The 24,918-nt window shown below is 41.1% G+C and overlaps 1 protein-coding gene across 1 annotated transcript; it reads left to right on the forward strand.

The window, feature by feature from the left end:
* Nucleotides 1–6,742: 6,742 nt before the first annotated feature.
* LOC121709814 (sodium- and chloride-dependent GABA transporter 2-like) lies at nucleotides 6,743–23,724 on the forward strand. Its single transcript, XM_042093426.1, has 14 exons — nucleotides 6,743–6,969; nucleotides 12,365–12,499; nucleotides 12,662–12,802; nucleotides 13,016–13,100; nucleotides 14,393–14,525; nucleotides 18,077–18,211; nucleotides 18,318–18,421; nucleotides 19,989–20,113; nucleotides 20,505–20,617; nucleotides 20,745–20,882; nucleotides 21,149–21,251; nucleotides 21,973–22,073; nucleotides 22,466–22,636; nucleotides 22,781–23,724. Exons 1-14 carry the CDS (start codon nucleotides 6,783–6,785, stop codon nucleotides 22,901–22,903), a joined length of 1,794 nt encoding a protein of 597 aa, XP_041949360.1. The 5' UTR covers nucleotides 6,743–6,782; the 3' UTR covers nucleotides 22,904–23,724.
* The last annotated feature ends 1,194 nt before the right edge of the window (nucleotides 23,725–24,918 follow it).

Raw genomic sequence — 24,918 nt, forward strand, 5'->3', positions numbered from 1 at the left:
TGCTGATACCTTTTGCTTTTCCCAAATACAATGTAGCCTACAGGTGTGATTGACCTTTCATCAATCCAGTTGCAATGGATGAACTGTGATGAACTGCCCTACTTGTGATTGTTTAGAGATTTTAAAGGTTTTATAACAATTCTACATCATCTTTGGCTATTCTACAATCTATTCACCTTTTCAGCACCAGTTGGGTACTTTCTGTGCAGCCGCACACACACACTCAGGCATGCCAAACAAGCATACACAAAAGTTTCAAGAGTGGGGGATGGAGTAAAATATGGAGACAAATTGAAGTGTGATTTATTTTCGCGGAACGGATGTACAGGACTGAGCGGCGGTCATATTTTGTACCGCTATGCGGTACATCTAGTTTAAGTAGGTGTGACCAAGCCTCAGCCTAGTCAGCACCACTTCTTCATGTCTGGATCTGTTAGCACTTATGCTCATGTCTTTCCTCATGTTAGGTTGGAGGTAATAAAGATGCCTCCCAGCGGTTCCATTCTCCCAGGTGTACTGCCATCTCTCATAGGACCTTACCTTAACTATGCTTTTAACCTCTGCCTTGCTGAGCTTGATCTCCATCTCCACACTGTCATTAGCTGCTGCTTTCTTAGCATATTTGTCAGCCAACTCATTCCCCTCCACCCCCTTATGCGCTGGGACCCACAAGAAAGAAAACTTAAAACCTGCTTTTTGCATTCCACTAGCCAGTTGTAATATTTCTAATAAAACGTCTTTCCTTGATGCTGAGTAGGCATACTGTAAGCTTAAAAGAGCAGAGCTGGAATCAGATGATAACTGCATGTCTGTTGCACCCACAGCTTTCTGCCCACTGCAGGGCAAACCATATAGCTATTAGTTCTCCTGTATAAACTGCCAAGCCATGTTAGCCTTTTAGCTATAGCCAAACCCAGTTCTGGTACCACATGTGCCACCCCCACCCTACTGTCAGTTCTTTTGGACGCATCTGTAAATATAATCCTACTCTCCCTATATTTTTCAGCAATATAACTGTGCACTCTCCATTTGTCTATCTCCTCTTCCTGGTTTCCCTCAAGTAGTCCTAAATCCACTTTAAGTTCTTCAAATGTCCAGGGGGGGACTGCAGGTAGCGCCACTGTGGGGCTGATACTCATAGAACTTAACCTCATATTCACTACCTTGTGGTTAATTGTCCATCCAAAACTTCTCCCTCCCTCATGCATACGCTCTTGACAATTCCTAAGGGCTGGCTGGGCAATATGGTCCTCACTATGTCCCTTAAGGTTAGCCCAGTATACTAGGGCAAGCTGATCTCTTCTCAACTGCAAAGGCATCTCTCCCATCTCCACCTGTATGGCTGCTATTGGAGAAGTTTTCACTGCCCCACTACAGATCCTAAGGGCTTGATTATGCATAACATCCAGTTTCTTTAGTACAGTTTTGGATGCAGACCCATAAACCACACTCGCATAGTCAAATACTGATCTCATTAGGCCAGTATAAATTGTTCTCAATGCTGACCCAGATGCACCCCACTCGACTCCACACAGGCACCTCATTACATTTAAAATTCTCTTACACTTCCCCACCATCTTCTGCACGTGGAATGCCCAAGTCAACCTCTTATCAAACCACACCCCCAAATATTTAAAAACCTCAACTCTTTCCAATTCCCTGCCTAACAAATGAATTTTAAATTCAGGACCAATGTTCCCCCTAGAGAAGAACATTACCTTCGTTTTTTCAACTGAAATCCTAAATCCCCACTGTACTGCCCATTTCTGGACTTCATTCACTGCATTCTGCATTTTTGATACAATAAACCCCAGATTTCTCCCCTTTTTCCATATGGCTCCATCGTCTGCAAGCAAGGCTACTCCATCAGGACCCTGCACATTTTTAAAAACCTGATCTATCATTATATCAAATAACAAGGGACTAACAATGCTTCCCTGAGGGGTTCCATTCTCCGCTGTATAGCTGGTACTAAGCTCATTCTCAATTTTAACCCTTAACCTCCTATCAGACAAAAATGCTTTAATCCACTGGAACATTCTACCCCCAACCCCCATCTGATTCAGTTTGATCATCAATCCCTTTGACCACACCATGTCATATGCTTTTTCAATATCAAAAAAGACAGCAACCACTGATTCCTTATTTACTTGGGCTCTTCTTACAGCATCTTCCAAACACACTATATAGGATCCATAGTACCCCTTCCTCTTCTAGACTCAAGCAGCTTTTTAGACTCCACCCAATAAGTCAACCTGTCATTTATCATTTTCTCCATAGTCTTGCCCATCTGAGAAGTTAATGCTATTGGCCTATAGCTGCCTGGGCTATGGGGGTCCTTACCAGGTTTTCTAATTGGCACAATTAAAGATTCTTTCCATCCCTGGGGAATCACTCCCTCTATCCATATTTTATTGAATAACATCAACAAAACACTCTTTCCCTTATCACTTAGTCTATCTAACATGGCGTAACATATAGAGTCCCTCCCTGGCGTAGACTTTTTTTAACTTCCTCAGTACACTATTTAGTTCTGCTCTAGAGAACAATGCATCCAAGCTGCCTCCTTCCTCATTCACTCTCACCTCTACCTCAGGATATCTTAACATAGTATCTTCCTTTCCTTTCTTTTCTTCCAGACTTAAATTATCAGAGCTATGTACCTTTGCTAATGTTCTAGCAATAACTTCAGCTTTTTCTTTGCTAGAAACTACCACATCATCACCTTCTAAAAGCATAGGATAGCCATATGTCCTACGTATTCCTTTCATGTTCTTAATCATTCCCCAAATCTTCTCTATAGGAGTAGTGCGACCCACAGAGTTACAAAACTTTCTCCAGTACTCCTTTTTTGCCCTCCTAACCGCTCTCCTCACCAGAGCCTGGGCTCTCTTATAATCAGTCAACTGCTGAAAATTATGAGATTTCTTTAACTTCCTAAATGCTCTATTCCTCTCTGACTGCATCTTGACATTCCTTTGACCACCATGGCACTGTCCTACCTAAGAGCCTTGGCTTTGATTTAGGGATTGCCTCCTCTGCTGCCACCACTATACTTGAGCTAATTTCCCTGCATAACTCTTCAATACTCATTCTCTCATCAACAAAGGACAACCACTCTTCACTGAGTTCTGTATACTTATCCCAATCAGCTTTATCTAATAACCACCTCCCTCCTCTTATTTCACAGTCTTTTTCCACTTCTATCCCTACCTGAACCCTAATGGGGTAATGGTCACTCCCAATTGTATTCCCAGCGAAGGACTTCCCACTCACATTTATCAGCTACATTCCTGGACACTATGGTCAAATCTATTGCTGATTCAGTCCCTCTTGAGATATCTATTCTGGTAGCAGAACCATCATTAAGACACACTAAACCCTCCTCACCCGTGAACTCTTCTAGAACAGCCCCATTACTATCATCCCTATCTCCCCACAGTGAATTATGCGCATTAAAGTCCCCACACCAGATTATCTTCCCAGACAGATCCTCCCACACTCCTTCCATTTGTTTCATTTCGAACTGCCTACATGGATTATAAAAATTACTGATTAAAACTTTACCTTCCCCTGACCATACCTCAATAATAATAAATTCTAAGTCATCTCCTTTCCTCGCCTCTCTGAATTGGAGCCCACTCTGAATGAAGGTAATGACTCCTCCACCCCTACCAGTATCTCTGTCCCTTCTAACTGAACTATACCCTTTTATCACAAATTCTAGTCTAGGGATCAGCCAGGATTCTTGAACACATATTACATTTGGCCTCACTACAAGTTCTTCAACATACTTCTTAAATTCTTGTCCATTGGCAATCAAACTCCTTGCATTCCATTGAAGGATAGTTAATACCATTAATATATACCTGAACATGACTGAGATTGGGATGACTCCTCGACATTGTTAACCTCTGATACATTAAGCGCATCTTCAACATTACCCCATTCCAACCATTGCGCGTTCAAATACTTTTTGGCCGACTTAACTATGATTTTAATTCTATCCGTTCTACTACTTATTTGAGCAGCTCCATTGATAACATTCGCCATAAAGAGTACAAAATCCATTTTCTTAACCACCAATGTGTCCTCTTGAATTTTATTACATGCTGTACATTCTCCCCCCATCTTGCTATTACCTTCTTTGGCCACATAGACTGGTTTAGGGATTAGCTGAACTGCTTCTGCATAGGACAGTCCTTGTTCAGCTTTAATCCTTTGAACTTCTCTCATTCGTTTGAATACCTCACATCCCCCATATGCGGCACTATGGTCGCCTCCACAATAAACACTTTTGACTTGCCCCTTGCTCGCATTCACCATACTTATGTTCTCCTCCACATTTACTGCATCTTGTCTTCCCTTTACACACTGCTGCTAAGTGCCCGAATCTTTGACATTTGTAACACCTTGGGGGGGGGGGGGGGGGGGGGGGGATGTGTATGTATACCTTAACATCATAACTCATGTAGCCAATGTACACTTTCTCTGGTAGGTTTTCTTGCTCAAACGTAAGCAGAATTGAGAGACTTTCACATAAAACCCCATCTCTTTTCATCTTTAATCTCTGTGTATGTATACCTTCACATCATAACTCATGTAGCCAATGTACACTTTCTCTGGTAGGTTTTCTTGCTCAAACGTAAGCAGAATTGAGAGACTTTCACATAAAACCCCATCTCTTTTCATCTTTAATCTCTTCGCTTCACTTATCTTTACATTTTTTATGCTAGCCACCACTTCTTCTATGGACTCTGTAACCGGGATTCCTGTAATAACTCCTCTGCTTCTTTTCTGAATTTTCAAACATTTTACTTTCTGACCATTTAATGCGGTTACCTTGACTGCTTTCTTTAGCTGTTCCTCATCCTTACATTCCACCACCAGTGACCCATTCCTCAACTTTCTCACACTTCTTACCTGCCCAATTTCCTTGTGCACGACGCTGGAAAGCTGCATTGGACTCCACTTATCAAAATTTTCTCCCTCTTTCACCAGTGAGACAAACATCTTAAATTCCTCTGATTTTCCCAAGATATTTAATTTATCATGACACTCTCTTGTACTTTGCAATTGACTCTTTTTCTTCCGCTTGTTGTGACTCCCTCCCTCACTCCCGCCATCATCAACATCCATCGTTCCCTTCCTGCTCCGTCACTTCCCTCTAGCAACTCCTGACCATTCACAGTCCAGCGCCTCTTCCCTACAGGCAAGTTGATCAGGAAGTGTCCATTGTTTTTCCAACCCACTTTTAACTTCCAACAAAATTACGTCTCACTGCAACGATGCGCCATCTAGTGGACAAACGACTACTTATCGCCAATACTGAAAATGCAGCCATGATGATGATGATGAATATTTATTTTGGCTTTCTTTTAATCATACTGAATTTGTAATTATGTATCAGCCGTTCTAATACCGAATCTAATACCCCCCCCCCCCCCCCCCCCCCCCCCCCGAAACTTGGCATACCCCCAGAGAATGCCAGGTCAATCATACACATAAAATTTGGTGCAGTTCTGAACATCTTAACTGAAGATAGGGGCGATTAAAGCAGAATAATATTGCATTTTCATTTTTTACCGAGGGGGTGCAAATCACAAATGAGTGATTATGGGCCAGGTTGATGTGGGCCCTTGAGCGGCGATCATAATAAACATTAAAAAATATTACAAATGATAGAAATATAGTTGTCATTTGAATCCAAGAATGTTTTATAACTGCAGCAAAGATGAAAGTGCAATCAGTTATGTTGCAGAAACAGGTCACTGCTCAGATTTTCATAAGAGTTGTCTTGAGTGTGTGTTTTCTATTCTTACCTAAGAACAAATCCCAGACAAAAACAAACAATAAAAAAAACATTGCTGAATGCCATTGTCTTCATGAAAACTGAGCAAGAGGTTTAAAAAAAAATTGTCTGTAAAAATAGTTAGTGAATGAGGCCCATTGTCCTAACCCCGATTTCACATCAGGTTAGCAAAACTAGAGCTGGATTATTTTTAACTTTACTCTGGGTAATTACAAAAGTGACTACTGAACAGTGATTGTGTCAGCCAAGTATTTCAGTCAGCTCAGTCATTTAATTTGGCTGTGTGTGTGTGTGTGTGTGTGTGTGTGTGTGTGTGTGTGTGTGTGTGTGTGTGTGATGTATGTAGGCCTACAGTATGTGTGTGTATCAGTATATCTATGTTTATATATATGGATATAGGCTTATGTATATATGCATGTGTGTGTTTGTACACTCCTGATCACACATACTTACACACAGTCAAAGATGTTACATTTCTTGTACAGCAGCCTGTATGATTTCTGCACCAAAGTGGCCCTTTTTTCCATCTTGTTTCCTTCCCTGTGTTTATATGACTCTTCTGATGCATGCATTATCATAAGTGAAAGACTTATGATGTAGGTGCACTCTTAAAACGAATGTTTAACACATCTCTGTGTCCAGATAGGGACCACACAAGTTTGTGTTGTTTCCTTTTTAAATTTGTGCACAAAATGTGTTGAAAATAGCACAAATTGCGTTGAATCAACACAACTTGCGATGTCTTTTTTAACACCTCTCTGTGTCCAGATAGGTACAACACATTCCTTTTAAGAGTGTGGGAGGACCAAATCTTGCCCTTGTGTAACTTACCCCACCTCCATCCCTACCCCCCCCCCCCCCCCCCCCCCGTAGGCTGACTGGCTTATATATCACCATCCACACTTTCTTTCACAACAGAACCAGCCTGGGGACTGCTCAGTCAGCCTTGCCAAGTGTCTGTTTTATCACCATGACCACCAAGCTCAAAGAAGACAGGCACGGGACCGATGTCAGTCTTGACAGAGACCAACATGGAAAGATGAATATCAGAGGCAACTGGGGAAGCAAAACTGAATATATCTTGACCGTGATGGGAGCCATTATTGGACCTGGCAACGTGTGGAGGTTTCCCTACCTGTGCTATAAAAACGGGGGAGGTGAGTGGCTTCAGGGGAGTGTCTGCATGGGGGAATGGTGTGTGTGTGTGGGGTGAGGGGGTTGTTGGGGAGCTGGGGTATTGGTATCGGTAGTCTATGCTTTTGCCTTTTTTATACTCAGAAAAAATAATAATGTCATTAAAAATAAAGATAGACACTTAAGTGAACAGCATTCCACAAGTTTTACTTTATTGGAACCCATGTATATAATCCATGTATCATACACACCATGATAAAAAAGTTTTTGTTAGAGTTACTTTTCCATTCCCTTCTGATGAGTTTTGAATTTCCTCATAATAGTTTTGTGTTCCCTCGCAATACTTTTCGCAATACTTTGTCTTCAATCATCCAAAGAGGACACATGCAATTCCTCTCTTACTCTCCACTGGCTCCCTATAGTGGCCAGAATTAAATTTAAATCACTTTGGCCTATAGGACCAGGGACGTTGAAAGTATTTTCCGAGGGGGTCAGCTGGGGTAGGGGGAATTTCTCCCCGGGAAATGTTTTGAAATGTTGACTGCTAAACACACCAATTTAACGCAGTTGTCGGAGGGACAGAAATACCAAGAGAGAAAGCAGCGCCCGTCTTCTGTTTGACTCACGTGACGTGAATATTGCCAACCTGCAATAGGCTATCACTTCACTGCTTGACACTATACCCCACATGGAAAAATGTTGCACGTTAACAATGGAGAGAACCTTTTAGAAATTATTTATTTTGCGAATGGGTTAGCAAAATCATAGCTTTTGGTGAACGGAGATGCACATCATCCCCCTAATTCATTTGTTTGCGCAACAGCTCGTTTTGCGTTCACTCCAGCGAGAGGGAAATTAATGTTTTTAAAAGCTGTGTCATCACCGGCTATAATTCGCTACAATATTTAGGCTACAACAAGATCGTGTCTTAGGCCAATTAAACATTTAACTTAGGCTAGGCTATTAGGCCTACTGTATAACCATAGACATGATGTATATGCCTAATTTCGAGTAGGAGTCCCATCTGTATCTATTAATGCATGATAGGCCTACCCTATAATATCTATTTTGTAAGGAAATGTTAAAGACGTATAGGACTAGGCTAATGACAGAACGGTAGGCCGTATACGCTTAAATTCAAAATACATTTTTAAGTCTACCTCAATAAAGCATTTTTGCAAAGGTAGGCCTAATTGTGTTGCATACCAGCCTACCTAGTGTCAATTCAAATACCTGATATTTCCTCTTTTTTTTGGATCTGACTATGCTGTTTTCATGGACGGCAAGAATCTGCTTCGTTCGTTGTTTTAAATAACGTTGTTTGTTGCTTCTAATCTACATACGTCATCTGGTTCAGTTTCAATTGCGCAAGACGCGCACATATTGAATAAGAACTGACACAAAGGCCGTAACAGGATTTTTAAAATACCGAGGTCAGGGGCGTAAGTAATGTTGCATTTAAGGCAAGGCTTGTCGGATATTCGAAGGCTACTTACAGTAATAAATGAAACAAAACTTGCGAAACAAAATGAAGAAAAATACAGAGGACATGACCTCGGTGTCCTCAATGGTAGTTACGGCCATGGCTGACACCACTACCCCCCCTTAATTGTGTGCCTCTTTCTTTGATAACATTAAATTAAGAAATATTTTCGAATCTGTAAAATGTTTAGTTTCTTTTTCTTTCAGTCTGCAGTTCCATAATAGGCTACCATTCAGTTGTGCCACAAATTATCCGTGGACCAGCAATCTCCTCATCGATGAGGCCTTAAGGCCCGTTTCACACTGGGTGCATGGCGTGAGCATGTCAGCTGCGTAGGTGTGAGTTTTTATTTCGGCTCCCATGTTAACAGGTTAGACCTTGTACACCGCCTGCGTGAGACGCATGTAAATGCGTGCATGCTAGGAATAGGACTCACGCCTATTTTTCACGCCACACACAAGCATGTTGGAAGCGTTTCCATTCAAAACAGTGAAGAAAAAAAAGATGTGAGAATTGGTAGAGAGGCCGTCGCAATGCTGCCACAGACATGCTTTTGGTAAGCAAAGACAGAAAATGCCAGGCAACTGAAACGCAACAGCCACGCTCACGCCACACACTCATTGTGAAACGGGCCTAACCCTGCAGACAAAGCATGCTCTGGGAACAGAACATAGTTGCCTGTCCAACTGTGTTTGCCTTGTCTGCCAAATCCCATAACCATAACCATAAATTTTAAATTAGTACTGCAAAGGAATGCAAAACTATTGAGAGGGAATGCAACAAAAGAGCACAATTTGATGAAGAAAAGAAATTCCCACATGACCATAAAGAGACGGCCTATATCACATGACTTAACCAGGCAGGGTGCATGATAGGTGGCAAACAACACAAACTGCATGCAAGGCACTAGGCCCAAATCTCTAATTGCATTAAAAGCTGTTCATTTTTACAGAAACAACATTATGCAAAATACGTTTAATAGCAATACATATAAAAACAGTTAATTGTTGCCTTTTTAGAGTAAATAAAGTATTTTTTGAGCTCATTTACAATGTGCAGACCATTGTTGTAAAAGGCACAAAAATTGTCCTGCATACAGTAACTGGTCACTTGTTTCCCCGGTCAACTGAGACCCTACCACCCCTCCCACTCCCACTCCCCCCACCCCTGTGTCTCATATTTCATGATATGTGATGTGAACAGGGCTTGAAAACGAAATTATTTTTCAAACGTTCCGTTCCGAACGGTTCAGGTAGGCCTATGTTTAACGTTTTCGTTCTTGCATGCGTTCCGCCACCAACATATCGGTCCTGAACCGGTTCGGAACGCAAAATATCATTCGTTCTTAAAGTTCCGGCAGTGTTTGGCGGGCCTATCAAGTCTATTTTTGTGGATTTAGGAATAGACGTATTCATTATTTCCCCTTGATTTAGCCTATACCGTAGCCAGGGGCGCAGGAGGCACGGGGGATGTGGGGGATATGTCCCACACAGTGCTGCAGAGACAGCCGTTGTCCCCCTCACTTTTGATAAGGAAAAAAAACCTTATAGGTATGCTAAATAAATAATAACATATAGGATTTGCGCTAACTGTAAAACTCCCCATTAACAGCATCACATCACTAACCACAGCCATCTACAGTACTGTAAGACTGCACAATCTCATATTCACTCTGTTGGATATCTGAAGCCAGTTTGTCTACTAACAATCATAAAATAATCCAGGCTACTTGCTTAGCATAAATCATTTATCATCATCTTTATTTGAGGCAGGCTGGTATTCGAGGTAGGCTTTAGACATGCATTTCGTTTGGAGCGGCATGCATACCCGTAGGCTATCAAAAGCATTTTCAGTTTGGTTTGGGATTTAATGTACTTTTGGACTGTTTGATTATATTGCTAAATGTTGGGACTGATGGGCACTGAAATCTGGAAGATATTTGATGGTTCACTGTTAAGTTTCCTGCAGTTGAAAAAGTGTCGGGATTTCCACTGCTGTTTATTGCGAGACAAGGCAGCCCTTCATTGAATAGGGGTGGTGCTGTAATGGAAACCTTTTTGCGTAGCCAAGTAGCCTACATTGAGTTATTGTTTAATTATGCATGATTTAGTATTTTTGTTTTAAATAAAATTCGTAGGCTGGAATGCCTTGAGTCGCAACAATTGTGTTTAAATGTAGTAGGCTTCAGCAATTAGCTCGAAAGGGGCGGCAAGAGAATGAGCTTGAGAACGTGTGTTGGAGACCCATGGTAGGAAAACTACTTTTCTTTGCCAACCGTAGGCTATTAATCCAACCAACATAAGACAATACAATACAACATATAATAAAATATTAAGAAGAGGTTATTTCATTGACTTAAATCGAACAATGTCTTCTAGTGGACTGATGGCAATTGTTGGTATGGTAGGCAATTGTTACCCCGTCTTGTATATGGGAACCTGCCTTTATTTGTCCTGCTATAAATAGAATCAATCCCGGGCATAATTTGAGGATTTATGGTAGCCTAGTGCTCAACTCCTCCTGCTCAACATGACGTTAGCTGTTATGTTTATGATAACAAACTCAACTAGCCTACTTATCAACTCGTTTTCACTAGCCTAACTATAAAATACAAGTCTATCAACGTTTTTGTTCTAAGACATTTATTTCAAACATAATTTCAAGACACAAATTGGATAAATATTAACTGCAAACACACAGTGGAGAGTTGATTTGGTTTATACCAGACAATTTAAGTAGGCCTAACTAGGCTATTTGATCATGTAGTCTATGTTTGGATCATAGGCATGATGATTCATTCATGGCTTCATAAAATTTCAACATCCCATGTTGCTTTTTTCTACCATTAGCCCAAGTAGTGACCAGTATTCTACCATTGGCCCAAGTAGTGAAAACAATTGTTTGAAAACAATAAATGGTATTATCTTAATATTCTGGCAAGTTTAAAATATGATGGTCAAAAGTGGGCCAGAGGTGGCAATCCGATATCTGGCTCACTATGGGTTTGTGTTCACAATTTGGTCCCCCTCACTTTCAAAATATCTCCTGCGCCCCTGACCGTAGCTATGCCCAAAAATAATAAATCACAGGCGGCATCCAAAAACATTCAGATGGGCTATCCATCCCATAGCCTACAGACTGTAGGCCTAACCTATGCCTATAAATAATTTCTTATCAAAAATATTTCTGGATACGTGCTAAACTCCTTACCTGGTTGTAGCCTAAGTTTTATCCATATGGAGATCTTCAAAGGCTCGCGCTATAATTCCAACCCTGTTTATAAACGAACCTGTCTGTTGCTGACAAGGCCTATCTCAAATTTCCCGTTTAACTCTTCTACATAGAATAGGCTATAATTGCGCAAACATTTCAAATCCCGACTTTAAAACGACAAGGCGTGGACAGGCAAAATAGGCTATTACGCATAGGCTACAAACAATTTCCAAATCAGTTTCAGTAGCCTACGCTACGTACGAGCTGGCCTAAGATCCGAAGTGGCAGACGGATAGGTTACATTACAACAGCAAGACAAAATATACACATTTGGACCAAAGGTCCATTTATTCGGTTTTTTTTTTTTTCAAACTGCAGAAATCAAATTATTAGGCTGTTATATAGAGAACAAAAAAAAAAACGTTATTAACCGGTTTTGTGGATTTCAGAATAACGTTTCTGTTCCGGAACAGTTGAAGACCATTTTGTTTTCGTTTCCGCTCCTCGTAAAATTCCGTAAAATTCCGTTCGTTTTCGGTTTTCGTTTTAGTTCCTTGAACCGGTTCGGAGCCCTGGATGTGAATATTACTATCTATAAATTCTTCACTCAGTAGGAACAGGTCAGATGGCATTATGTATGAAGGGTTAAGTATAACTTGAAGTTTCATGTTAAACCTTGATGGCTGCTACATGCATGCAAGTAATTATTCCATGTGCCTCAGGTGTTTTCTTCATCCCTTACCTGTTATTCCTGCTCACCTGTGGAATTCCTCTCTTCTTTATGGAGACCGCTCTGGGACAGTACACCAGTCAGGGAGGCATCACCTGCTGGCGTAAGATCTGCCCACTATTTCAGGGTGAGAGACAATATCTGATTGTGATGTGATGTGAGTATAGAAAGAAAAATAGTGGATGACAGAACAATAGATAATGCATATAAATGTATCCGATTTAAATTATGTCAGTTTCTTAATATTCTTTTGGCAAAGCATTCACAGACATTGTTTTTCTCCTTCTAGGCGTAGGTTATGCCAGTCATCTAATCATCGGGTTCAGTGCCACCTCCTATATTGTGATCCTTGCATGGGCATTATTCTATCTCTTCTCCTCCTTTAGTGCAGAACTGCCCTGGACAAACTGTGACAACAGCTGGAACACTGGTAAGAGCAACTGGAAAGACTGTTGATGTAAAAATTATGTTGCAGTCCCTACTCCCTATACCCTAGGAACTACAAATGTTTATATATATATAATTATATTTAATAATATATATTATTATAATATATTTAATATTCCCATAAGTGCCTAAAATGTTAAGGGTCTTACTTGTAGCAGTAACGTGTCATAATTGCTTGGGATGTTTTTCTGTTCAGAGTCCTGCATACGCTACACAAAGGATGCGTCTTCAAACAACACCAGAGGAGGCAATGGAACGCTGCCTGTAGTGGAATTCTGGGAGTAAGTGGCTCTGTGGCACTCTCAATCTGGTTCAAAGACAGAGATGTTCAAAGACAGAGATGTAAAGTAACTAAGTAGAAATACTTAAGTACAGTACATAAGTATGAATGGGGAGTATCTGTACTTTACTTGAATATTTATTTTTCTTCTTTTACTTTTACTTCACTTCATTGCTAAAATCAAATGTAGCATACTTTTACTCCACTACATTTTCTTTAACAGCATTAAGTACAAAGTAGGCTTACCGGTAACTAATGTACAAATGAAAACAAAAGCCATTTTCCATTCAGCATGTTAGATATTTGCAACCCCAACATTTCCTGACCTGATGTCACAATGGGACACAGCAATGAATGAAGACATAGTAAAGGCCTAGCAAATACAGCTAAGACATAGCACACCAAGGCCTATGTGGGCTGTTGTAAGGAGCTGAATTAAATTAAAATTCGAACTGCTTACTTTTCATTAATGGCACTTTCGTTTAGGCTTGTTTATGGAGTGTGATGTAGCTGCCTTTCTAAACACGTTAGTTAAACGTCATTGTAGGAAGCAGCAGTGGAAAATGAATGGCCATACACTCTTAAAACAAATAGTTTTTTGTTGTTTTCAACACATCTCTGTGTCCAGAAGATAGGGACAACACAGTTTATGTTGTTTTTTAACACATATCTGTGTCCAGTTTGGGACAACGCATTAGTTTTAAGAGTGTACCTTTGTTCAGGCTTCGAAGACTTTATGTATGAAGTGTAGGCACCAAGTTTGAAGGTGCTGCATGAACTTAGAATAGCCTATCCAAAGTTCTGACTGCTTTCTTTTTCATTAAAAGCATAGCTATAGGAGGGGGTTGTCACCCCACCTGTCTTCTAAAGCTTTTACTAGCACTTTGTACTTCTACTTTCAGTACTTAAGCATGTTTTATAATGGGCTACTTATCATACTTAAGTACTGTAAATAATAGATACTTTAAGACTTACTTATTTACATACTTATTTTACATATTTGTTTATATTCTAATATATTATTTGTACTTTTACTTTAGTCATTTTCTGATCAAATATCTGTACTTCTACTCAAGTGTGGGTTTCGAATACTTTATACAACTCTTACCATGCTTCTGTTGTTTTCTTTGGAATAGATAAATCTGTCTATCTCACTCTCATTTGCTTCTCTCCCTGTATGTCTCTCTCTCTCCCTCCCGAAACTGCCTTGTCTATCCGACCACCCCTCCCCCTCCCTCTCTCTATCTATTTCCATCACTCTTCTCTCCATCACCCTTCTCTCTGATCTATTAGGAACAGAGTATTACACATATCCAAGGGAATAGAAGAAATAGGGAGTGTAAACTACGAGCTGGCGCTGTGTCTCCTCCTGGTCTGGGTGATCGTTTACTTCTGTGTGTGGAAGGGAATTAAGTCCACAGGGAAGGTGAGAGCATGCTGGCATTTGACCTCTGTGGAGAAATATAAGGACAAAGATGTGTTCATATTTGACCAGGTTTTTACTGCAGATGTAGTCTGGTGTTTTATTTTTTAATTGAAGGATTAACATCTAAAAATATTTCCTTTCCACTTTTGATGAGGAAATTTGATGAGGGAGTTCTCCTTAGGGGACTGTTTTTCAGTTCTGTGGGAGAGCTGTGCTCACAAAGAGGAGATTTTCTGTCATCCTTGAATCACACAGTAGATCTGATCTTGGAATGGTGTAAGCACACCTCCCAAAACTTGTTTTTTTTGTTTTGTAGAAGTATCTCCCTCTGTGGTGAGTAACCCCTCACATACAGCCAATGATATTGGACAACAGCATAGTCTTTTCACATGCAGGCATATTTACTGAACTGTTTACCCAGCGCACATACACCGCACATACACATACAAAGGGGCATACTACATCCTCCCTTCCTCAAAGTAGTAGAACCAGGGGTTGAAATTAACTTTTTGGCTTACTAGCCAAAATGGCTGGTAGTGGTAGAGGAAAAATAATTACCGCCCAGACATATTTTTTACCGGCCAAAAACTAAACAATGCTTTTTCATAACTATTTTAAAAATAGCCTATTGTTTGTTCGCTATCATTGGAAGTGAAAGTAAGCAACTAATAGGCCTATGTTTCGATTCAGCCAACATTGGGTGAACAGAACACCAATGCGAAGCTGAGTTGATATGGCAAGCCAATTTAATGTGAATTTAGCGTTTTTGGGTTCAGTCCCTGAATAGAACCATCAATAAAATGATATAACCTGTCTGTCTTAACTCTAAGTTACATAGTGTAATGGAATAGTTATGCTTGAAACATCTGTCTGTCTGAATTCTAGGTTACATAGTCCTTTAGTCACCCTGGTGTCTTCACCTTCCTCCTTGGGAGGGACCTCTGAATCCTCTCCCCCTCCCTCTCTCCTGACCCTGCTGTCTGTTCCGTGTGCCCCACAGCCTGTAGAGGGAGTCGTATTTCCGGGAGAGGCCTGAGATGTGTTTTATTTCTCCTAACCTCTTCTGAGCCTGTCTCCACTATATATGAGCAGAGAGTGTTTGCTTTTGTCAGCACTGTGGCTTGTGTTTGTGATCCAGATTCACTGACCTGCTTTTAGCTCCGGTCTCACAGAAGCTCTGTGTCTTTGATTCAAGTCCTCTGTCGGCGTTTTTTTCAGCTGTCTGTCCTCATCTTCAAAGGCCTTCCTGTTAGGCCATTGTGGTTTTAGTTGGGCAGGTGAGACTGGCAATGGTAAGCACAGGTGTTCCCTTGATACAGGAGTCCCCTTGATACAGTGGTGTGAATCTATACACCAGTGAGGCCCTATATGGGTCAGTATTTTTCTTCCAGAAGCCTTTGACCATTTTCACAGCCCTCCCCGCCTCCCCTTTACTCTGCCCAAACTATTGGCTGCTGGTCACATGTGGTGGTTGTAAGAATTACTATTCTGCCAAACAATATTATTTATATATTTAATCAATATTAGGCTTAGACGAATTTAGATAAGCCATCGGAATCTCATGAACTCAACCATTGTTAGGAAGGATTGCTGTGCAGTGCAAATAGACAAAAGGTATTTTATTGTTAAAAATAATCCCACTGTATGCCTATAGAGACAAAAGGGCTAATTACCAATTGGCCCTGTCAATTGGTGGGCAGGAAGTCAAGTACCAGAGACCATATTTGGGCCAGGGGATGCCATCTGAGTAAGTATAAGTATATAAGTACTCTTTTGATCCTGTGAGGGAAATTTGGTCTCTGCATTTATCCCAATCCGTGAATTAGTGAAACACACTGAGCACACAGTGAACACACAGTGAGGTGAAGCACACACTAATCTCGACGCAGTGAGCTGCCTGCTACAGCGGCGCTCGGGGAGCAGTGAGAGGTTAGGTGCCTTGCTCAAGGGCACTTCAGCCGTGGATGTGGGCATGGGAGAGCAGTGCTCAACCACTTCCCCCGCCCACATTTTTCCTACTGGTCGGGGATCGAATCGGCAACCCTTCGGTTACAAGCCCAAAGCCCTAACCAGTAGGCCACGGCTGCCCCAAGGAAGCAGGTGGAGTCATAGTAAGTGGGAGTCTCTGTCAATATTGCTTAACCTGTTGGGAGGGAGTTACGAAAAACAGGGAATGCTGCCGGCCACTAGTAAGAGGGTCGTGTATATTTATTGAGTGTATATTAGTGTTTGCTTTCCATTATATCTGGATTCATTTTGACACCAGTGTTTCGAAAGGTTTATTGGTTTATTTACTTTCATTACATTTTTGGAAGACCTCTGTTTTTCTTACATGATGTTATTGGTGTTTTAACTATTTTGATTTATGGAGAATAGTAATTCACTACCATTAAGTAAGAGTAATTTTGCCAGTAAAATATATCTGTTCCCACATTCTGCCAAGGCCGCTTTGGCTGCTCTGAGGGTATCATTGGTTCAGGGTGTAGGGGTTGACATTTGGCACATAGCCTGCCTCACACTGGGCACCACTTCTGTGATTTGATCACAGTCCCAGCCACCACCCAGTGCCCGTTGGGTCCTCAGCCTACATTTGGTTATCCCAAGATGTCCCTCTTGTAGTCTTGCCAGCATTTTACTCTGTAATGTGTCTGGTAAAACAATTGTCTGCCCTTTCATCAGTAGGTCATCGTTCATATGTAACTCACTTTGATGGACCCAATAGGGTTTCAGCTGCTGGGGCAGCTCTTCCTGCCATGGCCACCCTCTCTTGCACTGTAACATCAGCTGGCTGCAGCTAGAATCCTGCTGTTGTTCTGGTGGTGTTCTGATATCTGTTTAGACTGGGATGCAGGTAGGTTGTCGCATCCTGTGTTGATGAAGACTTGTACCTCCTCTCTCCGCTGTGCTTCTACCTCTATCAATGGCATCTGATTGGGGAGGTGGGGGGCTTGGAGTGTGTGTGTGTGCTGTGATGAGGGCCTTCCCTGGAACGTGTATCTATTATAACTAATTTGTCAGGTTAACTTCTCACTCCATTTTCGATGTAGCATATTACTGCTAAATCATAACTAAATTGTGCACACATTTTGCTACATTGTGTGGTCATTTTACAAAATTAAAATGAGAGCACAATTTAGTAACATGTGTAGGATTTAGTCAAATGAGCACACAATTTAGTAAAATGAGCGCACGTTTTCTGGATATACACCAAAAAATATCTTGCAATAACCCCTCCAGAGTTTCATACCATTCTGTATTAACAATGAGATTGTACAGCAGTATATCTTACAGCCTGCTGGCATATTTAATGAACCAAGCACAGAGACTCCTTTAGTATGGAAAAAGGCCAGGTGGGCACACTGTAATTGGTCACACAATCTTAATGGTGAAATGGGAGAACATTCAGTTATCATCTAAAATAGACCTATTAGCTGATTGACTGATCAATCAGCTGATTATCTACCGCAACATCTCACACCTGTCCAGCCCCAATATTTTAAATCCTCAAACATGCAATAACAGTATTTTTAATAACATGGTTTGTTTGGCAGGCTGCGTACTTCACGGCCACGTTCCCTTATGTTACCCTACTGGCACTGCTCATCCGTGGCATCACCCTGCCCGGGGCCATGCATGGCATTACCTACTACCTCTACCCCAACATCTCACGCCTGTCCGACCCACAGGTTTAGATTCTTTTGATATTCCTATTATACTCTTCTATATTATGTTTACCAATTAAACAGTGAGCACTGTTTTTGTACCTAAAATGTGGTTGTTTTGTGGTTCAAGGTTTGGATGGATGCAGGCACGCAGATCTTCTTTTCCTATGCCATCAGCTTGGGCTTTCTCACGTCTCTGGGCAGCTACAACAACTACAATAATGACTGCTACAAGTACGGGTTGGAGGGCAAATATAATGTGTGTTCACTGTGCAGCTCTGCCCCGCACTGGCCTCGGCTCAAACCCACAAACTTGCAGCCCCTTGGATTGACAAGTGGGAGACAGCAAGGAAGCAGAAACCCCATGGGTGGCAGTGTTGGGAGAGACCCATGGGCGCTAGGGTTAGGAGAGACCGATGGGCGCTAGGGTTAGGAGCAAGGCTGTAGCCATGATGTCAACATTGGTGGGGACCAAATCTATGGCGTTGGTCATCCCATCTCACGTGGACTACACTGAATCAGACTCTGATTAGTGGCAACCCGGCAATCCGGAGCAGATAGCTACTGACGCAGCCATGCAGAACAGTGAAACACTGCAAAGTCATAATATTCCCGCTTATCTCTAAATACAGTCACACACAGATATAGACAGGGACAGTATAGATATCATACAGTCATTACATAGAATCATACTTTTAGTATCAAAGTGACCCACTAATGAGATATGCAGAACATTAAACCACATATTGGAATATTGGACATAATATTCTATTCCACTTTCTCTCACCCCCAAACAGAATTTCAACACATTTCCTACCATGCAAACATATTTTGAAAATGAACAAACATGCTATCATGTTGTAGGATCACAGCCTTTAATTGGTGAACAGAGGTGCAAATCATCTCCTTTCCTTTCTTTGGGTATTGTCCATGATTCACATTAACTGTAGGCTATCACTGTGAGTGCATACTAAACGTTTGTTTAAGAAGTTGTATGCCGTCACCACATTTGCAAAATTGCTGTAAATCCATTCACCTTTGTTAATAGCCAAAAAGTAGTACTTGTAGGTTATGTTGACAGACATACCATACCGCACAGCAGTAGCCTATGGTGCAATAAATGGAAGCTCTTGATAGCGCACGCCAACATCTATGAAAATTATGTTTATAGGCTAATTGTTTGGGGAAATGTTGCATTATTTATGTTTGATTGCATTTGCCAGTGATCATTTCAGATGATGGTGCTTGTTAGTTTCCTGTATTATAGCGTTTTTTCTTAACTTTCTACGCATGTAAATGTGACCCATGGGTGCTAGTGTCAGGAGAGACCCAGGGGTGCTAGTGTCAGGAGAGACCCAGGGGTGCTAGTGTCAGGAGAGACCCATGGGTGCTAGTGTTAGGAGAGGCCCATGTAGTGTTAGGAGAGACCCAGGGGTGCTAGCGTCAGGAGAGACCCAGGGGTGCTAGTGTCAGGAGAGACCCAGGGGTGCTAGTGTTAGGACAGAGGTTCACTCAGTTCCCGGCATTCCTGCTGGACACTGTGTAACAGACATCATTGAAAGCAGTTATATGAATACCAACAATTGACATGGAGGAACATAAACATCATGGATGACTGTGGACATTAAAGCAATATGATAACGTTTTTTACCTTAAAATAATGGTTTCAAATTGTTTAAACGGGTTCTCATGTTGAAGCCACAATGATGATAACTTCTTAGGGGCTTAGGGGTAAAGGGCTAAAGGGACAACAAGGGGTGAATACGAGTTTTTTGCATTATGTTACTTTAACATTTTTTAGGGACTCGTTCCTGTTATGTCTGCTGAATAGTGGTACCAGCTTCATTTCCGGCTTTGCCATCTTCTCCATACTGGGGTTCATGACCCACGAGCAGGGTGTTGACATCTCAGAGGTGGCTGATTCTGGTGAGTGCACAAACTCATTTAAATTCAATTATATTTATTGAGGTAGTACGATTAACACTGGATATTGTTTCAAAGATTCCACCGTCTCCAAGTGGTCCGGGGCACATGACAGTTACTGATCTGAAATGGGGTGGGATTTATATGATGACAGACAGTAGAGCTCCATTAAGGCACAACCAGTGCCTGCTTGGATGCCTTTAAAACATCCTAAATCACTTAAATCACTGTGAAATAAATACTAAATATATACTAATTAAAAATATATGTGAAAACACCAGAAGCATAGTAAATAACTTTGTAGTGACACTTCCTGTGTAGTTATTGGTATCTTTCATTTAGAGTTGTCTGTGTGATTTCGAGCTAGTGTTACTTTTTAATGTCTGCATTCCAGGTCCTGGACTGGCATTCATTGTGTACCCGAGGGTAGTAGCCATGATGCCTGTGCCACAGGTCTGGTCCGCTTGTTTCTTTCTCATGATCATCCTCTTAGGCTTGGACAGCCAGGTACAACAACTCTCACATCCTTTTCACTCTAAACCAGTGAACACTTCCCTAACATCAATGCAAATAAAATGCAGGTTATCCACACATCACGCTTATTTCACTGGTCTCTGTCATGGCCTCGTTGTAGTTTGTTGGCTTGGACTGTCTGATGACCTCACTGGTGGATATATTCCCCACACAACTCCGCAAAGGCTTCAGGCGGGAGCTGCTCCTGCTGGCCATCTGCACTGGAGCTTTTCTGATTGGCCTCATCTTTGTGACAGAGGTGAGGAATGAATCTACACACATACACACACATCACTTTTATATTGCTATTCATATTGTCCATTCTTATTTAAGGCACACTGCATAATGGCAAATCATAGTCTGTACCTCTGTTTAAAGAACAGGTCAAATGAAAAGCTATATTGTCATAGAAAGGCACTCAACCAGTCTTTATAGTCTTTATATTTTATACAATCTAAAAAACGTGTGGATGTTATGCTGTTCCATGGTTTTTTGTCAGTCTCATTCCCTTCTATTTGGTGTCAGGGGGGACTGTACATTCTACAGCTGATGGACCATCACGTGTGCAGCGGAATTACTCTTCTCATTCTGTCCCTTTGTCAGTCCATCAGCATAGCCTGGGTCTATGGTCAGTTCACTGCTACACCCACAATGCTACAATATTATGCACTTAGGAATTCAAGGCCTACTGAAAGAATGTTATTTTTGCCTGTTTAATTAGTATTTGGGTATTTGTTCAAAAGGACATGACTGACATGATAAGCTAGGCAGTAGGCAGAATACCCCTTGATTAATTAGCGTGCTGATCACCAACCAGGTTGCTGACACCTTAAACATTGTCATTCATTTAACTGGAAAAGGTGTACTAAATAAATGCCCCCTTATGATCTCTTCTGTGTCAGGATGCTTTTCACCATGCTCCTGCTGCACCTTCCCTTTCATTTCCTTTCAGTCCTTTCCATGCTCTCATGATTACTTTCATTGTCTTACATTAACAGTAAGTAAGAAAGTCCACGCAACTTGCACATATTTACATTAAAAATGTATGGCAAGACAAGTCTATGAAAGTCTGTTAACTGGCAACAACACAATCACCTTCAAGCTAGGCTAATCACCTTCAAGCTAGAATAAAACTATGCTATGCACTATTAATAAACCCAGAGATCTAGCAGCTGTGGAAGATGCACTGAGCTCTAGCAGAGGATAACCATCTCAGAATCTGACCGGTGCATTTCATCAAAGAAGGAGTCTCTGGTTGTGTCCTAACCCATCATGAGTGTGTCACTACAATACCATTTGTGCATAGTTGTTTTGGGGGAGCTCTAACACCCTGTCTTCTTATGAAACAGGTGCTGAACGCTTCTATGGTAACATAACTCACATGATCGGGTACAGACCAGCACCTGTGATGAAGTACTGCTGGCTCTTCATCACTCCTACAGTGTGTATGGTAAGGCTCATTCTGCTGCCGCCTCTACATTCTGGACCGCTTCAGGAGAACATTAAGCAGGTTCTTGACATTTAGGGTGTCAGGAAATGATTATTGCAGTGTCATGGATGTATAGTATGTTTGTATGTATGGATGAATGGACATATTATGATACACATTTCACTTATGGTGATTTACTGGCGCCCACTCTGGGAAGGAACTTGGCTTCGATCTGTGCATTTCCTCACACAGTATGTTTATTTCGACTGGATCGTGCCACCCAGGGAAAGCTGAGTGAGTTATATTGCAATGTAGACACAGGCAGCAAAATGTGTCTACGAATACAAGTAATGTAACAAATACATGATTTCACTAACTGTTTACTCCCTCTACTTCCCTCCTCTTGTTCACAGGGCACATTGATTTTCTCTACTGTGAGGTACTCTCCTCTGAAGTTCAGCCTCACGTACGTGTACCCTGTTTGGGCCAACGTCATTGGTTGGTTCTTAGCCACCATCTCTCTTTCTCTCATTCCCCTCTGGATCATCTACAAACTGTACATGGGCAAAGGCCCCCTGAAAGATGTAAGTTCAAGGTTATAGGTGTCATTTGAATGTTTCTGAAGATAATCACTAAGCACTAAGATGCACATTTGTTGATTTGTTGTAAAGTATCAGTGCTCTATCATATAACGTACAAGTTACTTAATTATCTTTTCTTATTTTCAGCAATTTCTCCAGCTTTGCCATCCAGTGGAGGATCTCCCTTTGCATCACACGTACAAACCTGCCAACTTCCACCAAACTGTCACATCTAATGGTGTTTCTGACATGAATTTTTTGATGAAATAAGGCTTTTGAAGGTGTGAAGGATAATAACTCCTTCGAAGACTAGAAAAGGAAAGCATCCATGTGCCTTCAGAGAAGAGACTTACTGTTTTTTTTACTACAGGACTATTTTTTACTATTGTACTATTACAAAATGCACAAACTGTTAGCAAAACTACCAAGTTTCCACCTGACTATGCTGGAAAAAAAAAACACCAAACTCAAAACTGCATATTAGACCAGCTCACCTGAGGTATAAGAAACAGATGTGGTAGACAGATTAGTTTGTAGATTGAAAGTTGATGTGTGAGAGATCAGCATCAGATCTATGAGACTCATCAGCAGAGTGATAGCATGTAGCTATCAATAAAACGGAACCTTTTTTGCAAAATGAACACACAGGTTTTAGCCAATGTAATTATGCAAATGCCAATGCAATGTGTAATTATGTGCAAATTGTAAAAGTATATCATTTGATTTGCTTGAAAACCAACATTGTTGTACATGGTATGGTATAAGTTAAAGTTATGTTAAGCCAAATTAGGTCACCTGGCTACCCTGGCCACCTGTGATTTAAAACTAAAGTTTTGCCATTGCCTTATTTTAGCCAATACTTTATTTTTATATTGGACTGTTAATTGCCGTTTGTGTCTTATTTTTTATGTCATACATCATCTGTACAGGTGCACATCCAACTATGTATTACATGGTAATGCACCTAAATGTTTTGAAGAAGTTCATTTGTTTAAATGATGAGATTATTATTGCATTATATGGGTGCATATACTGATAAAATATATGTTTATGATCAAGGGATATACAAGTGTCTACTAAATAGATTATAGACTATAATAGGTTGTCTTCACTTCTATGGGCAACATGCCAGACCAGTACAGACCCCTGTGGAGGCAATACTGCACCAGTGTTAGATAGCCTGTACATTCATTCTCAGTGCTGTATGAGAGTCCTTCTCATTTTCTTCTGGACATGCTTTTAAAACTCAGAATCAGCTTTATTGGCCAGGTTTGCGTAAACAAACAAGGAATTTGACTCCGGCTAATCTTTGCTCTCAAAGTAACACACTTAACATATAAGAATAAAAATTAAGAAAAAACAAAAGTAAAGAGTAACGAGTAAAAGAAAAAAAAAAAACAGAACAGTAAGAGTAGAATGAAGGGCAGTAGAATATGGCTATGTATAAGAATAAACACAGTATGTACATTTGCTAATAAATAAATAGACACTCTGGGTGGTATAGGGTAATGCAATGTCCTTGTCAAGGTTGCCAAGTCATGGACACCTCAACAGACACAGGCAAGATGCAATATACAGTAGAAAAAGGGGGTGGGAATAGTGCAATATTAGTATAGACTGAGGTTTAAGATTAAATATAAATATAGTGCAAGGCAGTTCAGTGCAATGATAATGTGTCAAAAACAATACTGTAACTGTAAGGTAGAAGTACACATGAGGTAGATGAGCAGAACAGTGTTGATTGACTTTGTTCTGTGAAAGGGTGGGGCTGTTTTTGAGTGTTCAACAGAGTGACTGCTTGGGGGAAGAAGCTGTCTTTGTGTCGGCTGGTTTTGGCAAACGGTGCCCTGTATCGTCTACCAGATGGAAAGAGGTTGAACAGTTTGTGACCAGGATGTGAGGGATCTGTAGAGATTTTTGCTGCCCTTTTCCTGACCCGGTACAGGTCCTGGATGGAGGGAAGGTCAGCTCCAATGATCCGAGTTCATCACAAGGCTCCACACATGTGGAGATGTATAGCTAGCCAAGCACTATTTGGAAAATGCAACATTTTTGCATGGGGGGGGGGGGGGGGATGTCATACAGGGTATGGCCAGATAATAAACTTTGGCCTGATGGCGTTTCTACACACCGCTCCAAAATCTGAGTTAGCCTACCTTTAACATTTTGGGGCAGCCGTGGCCCACTGGTTAGCACTCTGGACTTGTAACCGGAGGGTTGCCGGTTCGAGCCCCGACCGATTTACGAATTTAGTAAAAAGTAGCCTACTAAATCATGCATAATTA

This window comes from Alosa sapidissima, chromosome 5 (assembly GCF_018492685.1).
Source record: "Alosa sapidissima isolate fAloSap1 chromosome 5, fAloSap1.pri, whole genome shotgun sequence".
Classification (NCBI taxonomy): domain Eukaryota; kingdom Metazoa; phylum Chordata; class Actinopteri; order Clupeiformes; family Clupeidae; genus Alosa; species Alosa sapidissima.

Bases quoted from the DNA above. Each gene is read 5' to 3' on its own strand.
- LOC121709814 (XM_042093426.1), top strand. From the start codon at position 6,783: ATGACCACCAAGCTCAAAGAAGACAGGCACGGGACCGATGTCAGTCTT. The intron at 12,803-13,015 runs GTAAGAGCAACT...TTTTCTGTTCAG, and splicing joins TGACAACAGCTGGAACACTG to AGTCCTGCATACGCTACACA. The intron at 18,422-19,988 runs GTACGGGTTGGA...AACATTTTTTAG, and splicing joins TACAATAATGACTGCTACAA to GGACTCGTTCCTGTTATGTC.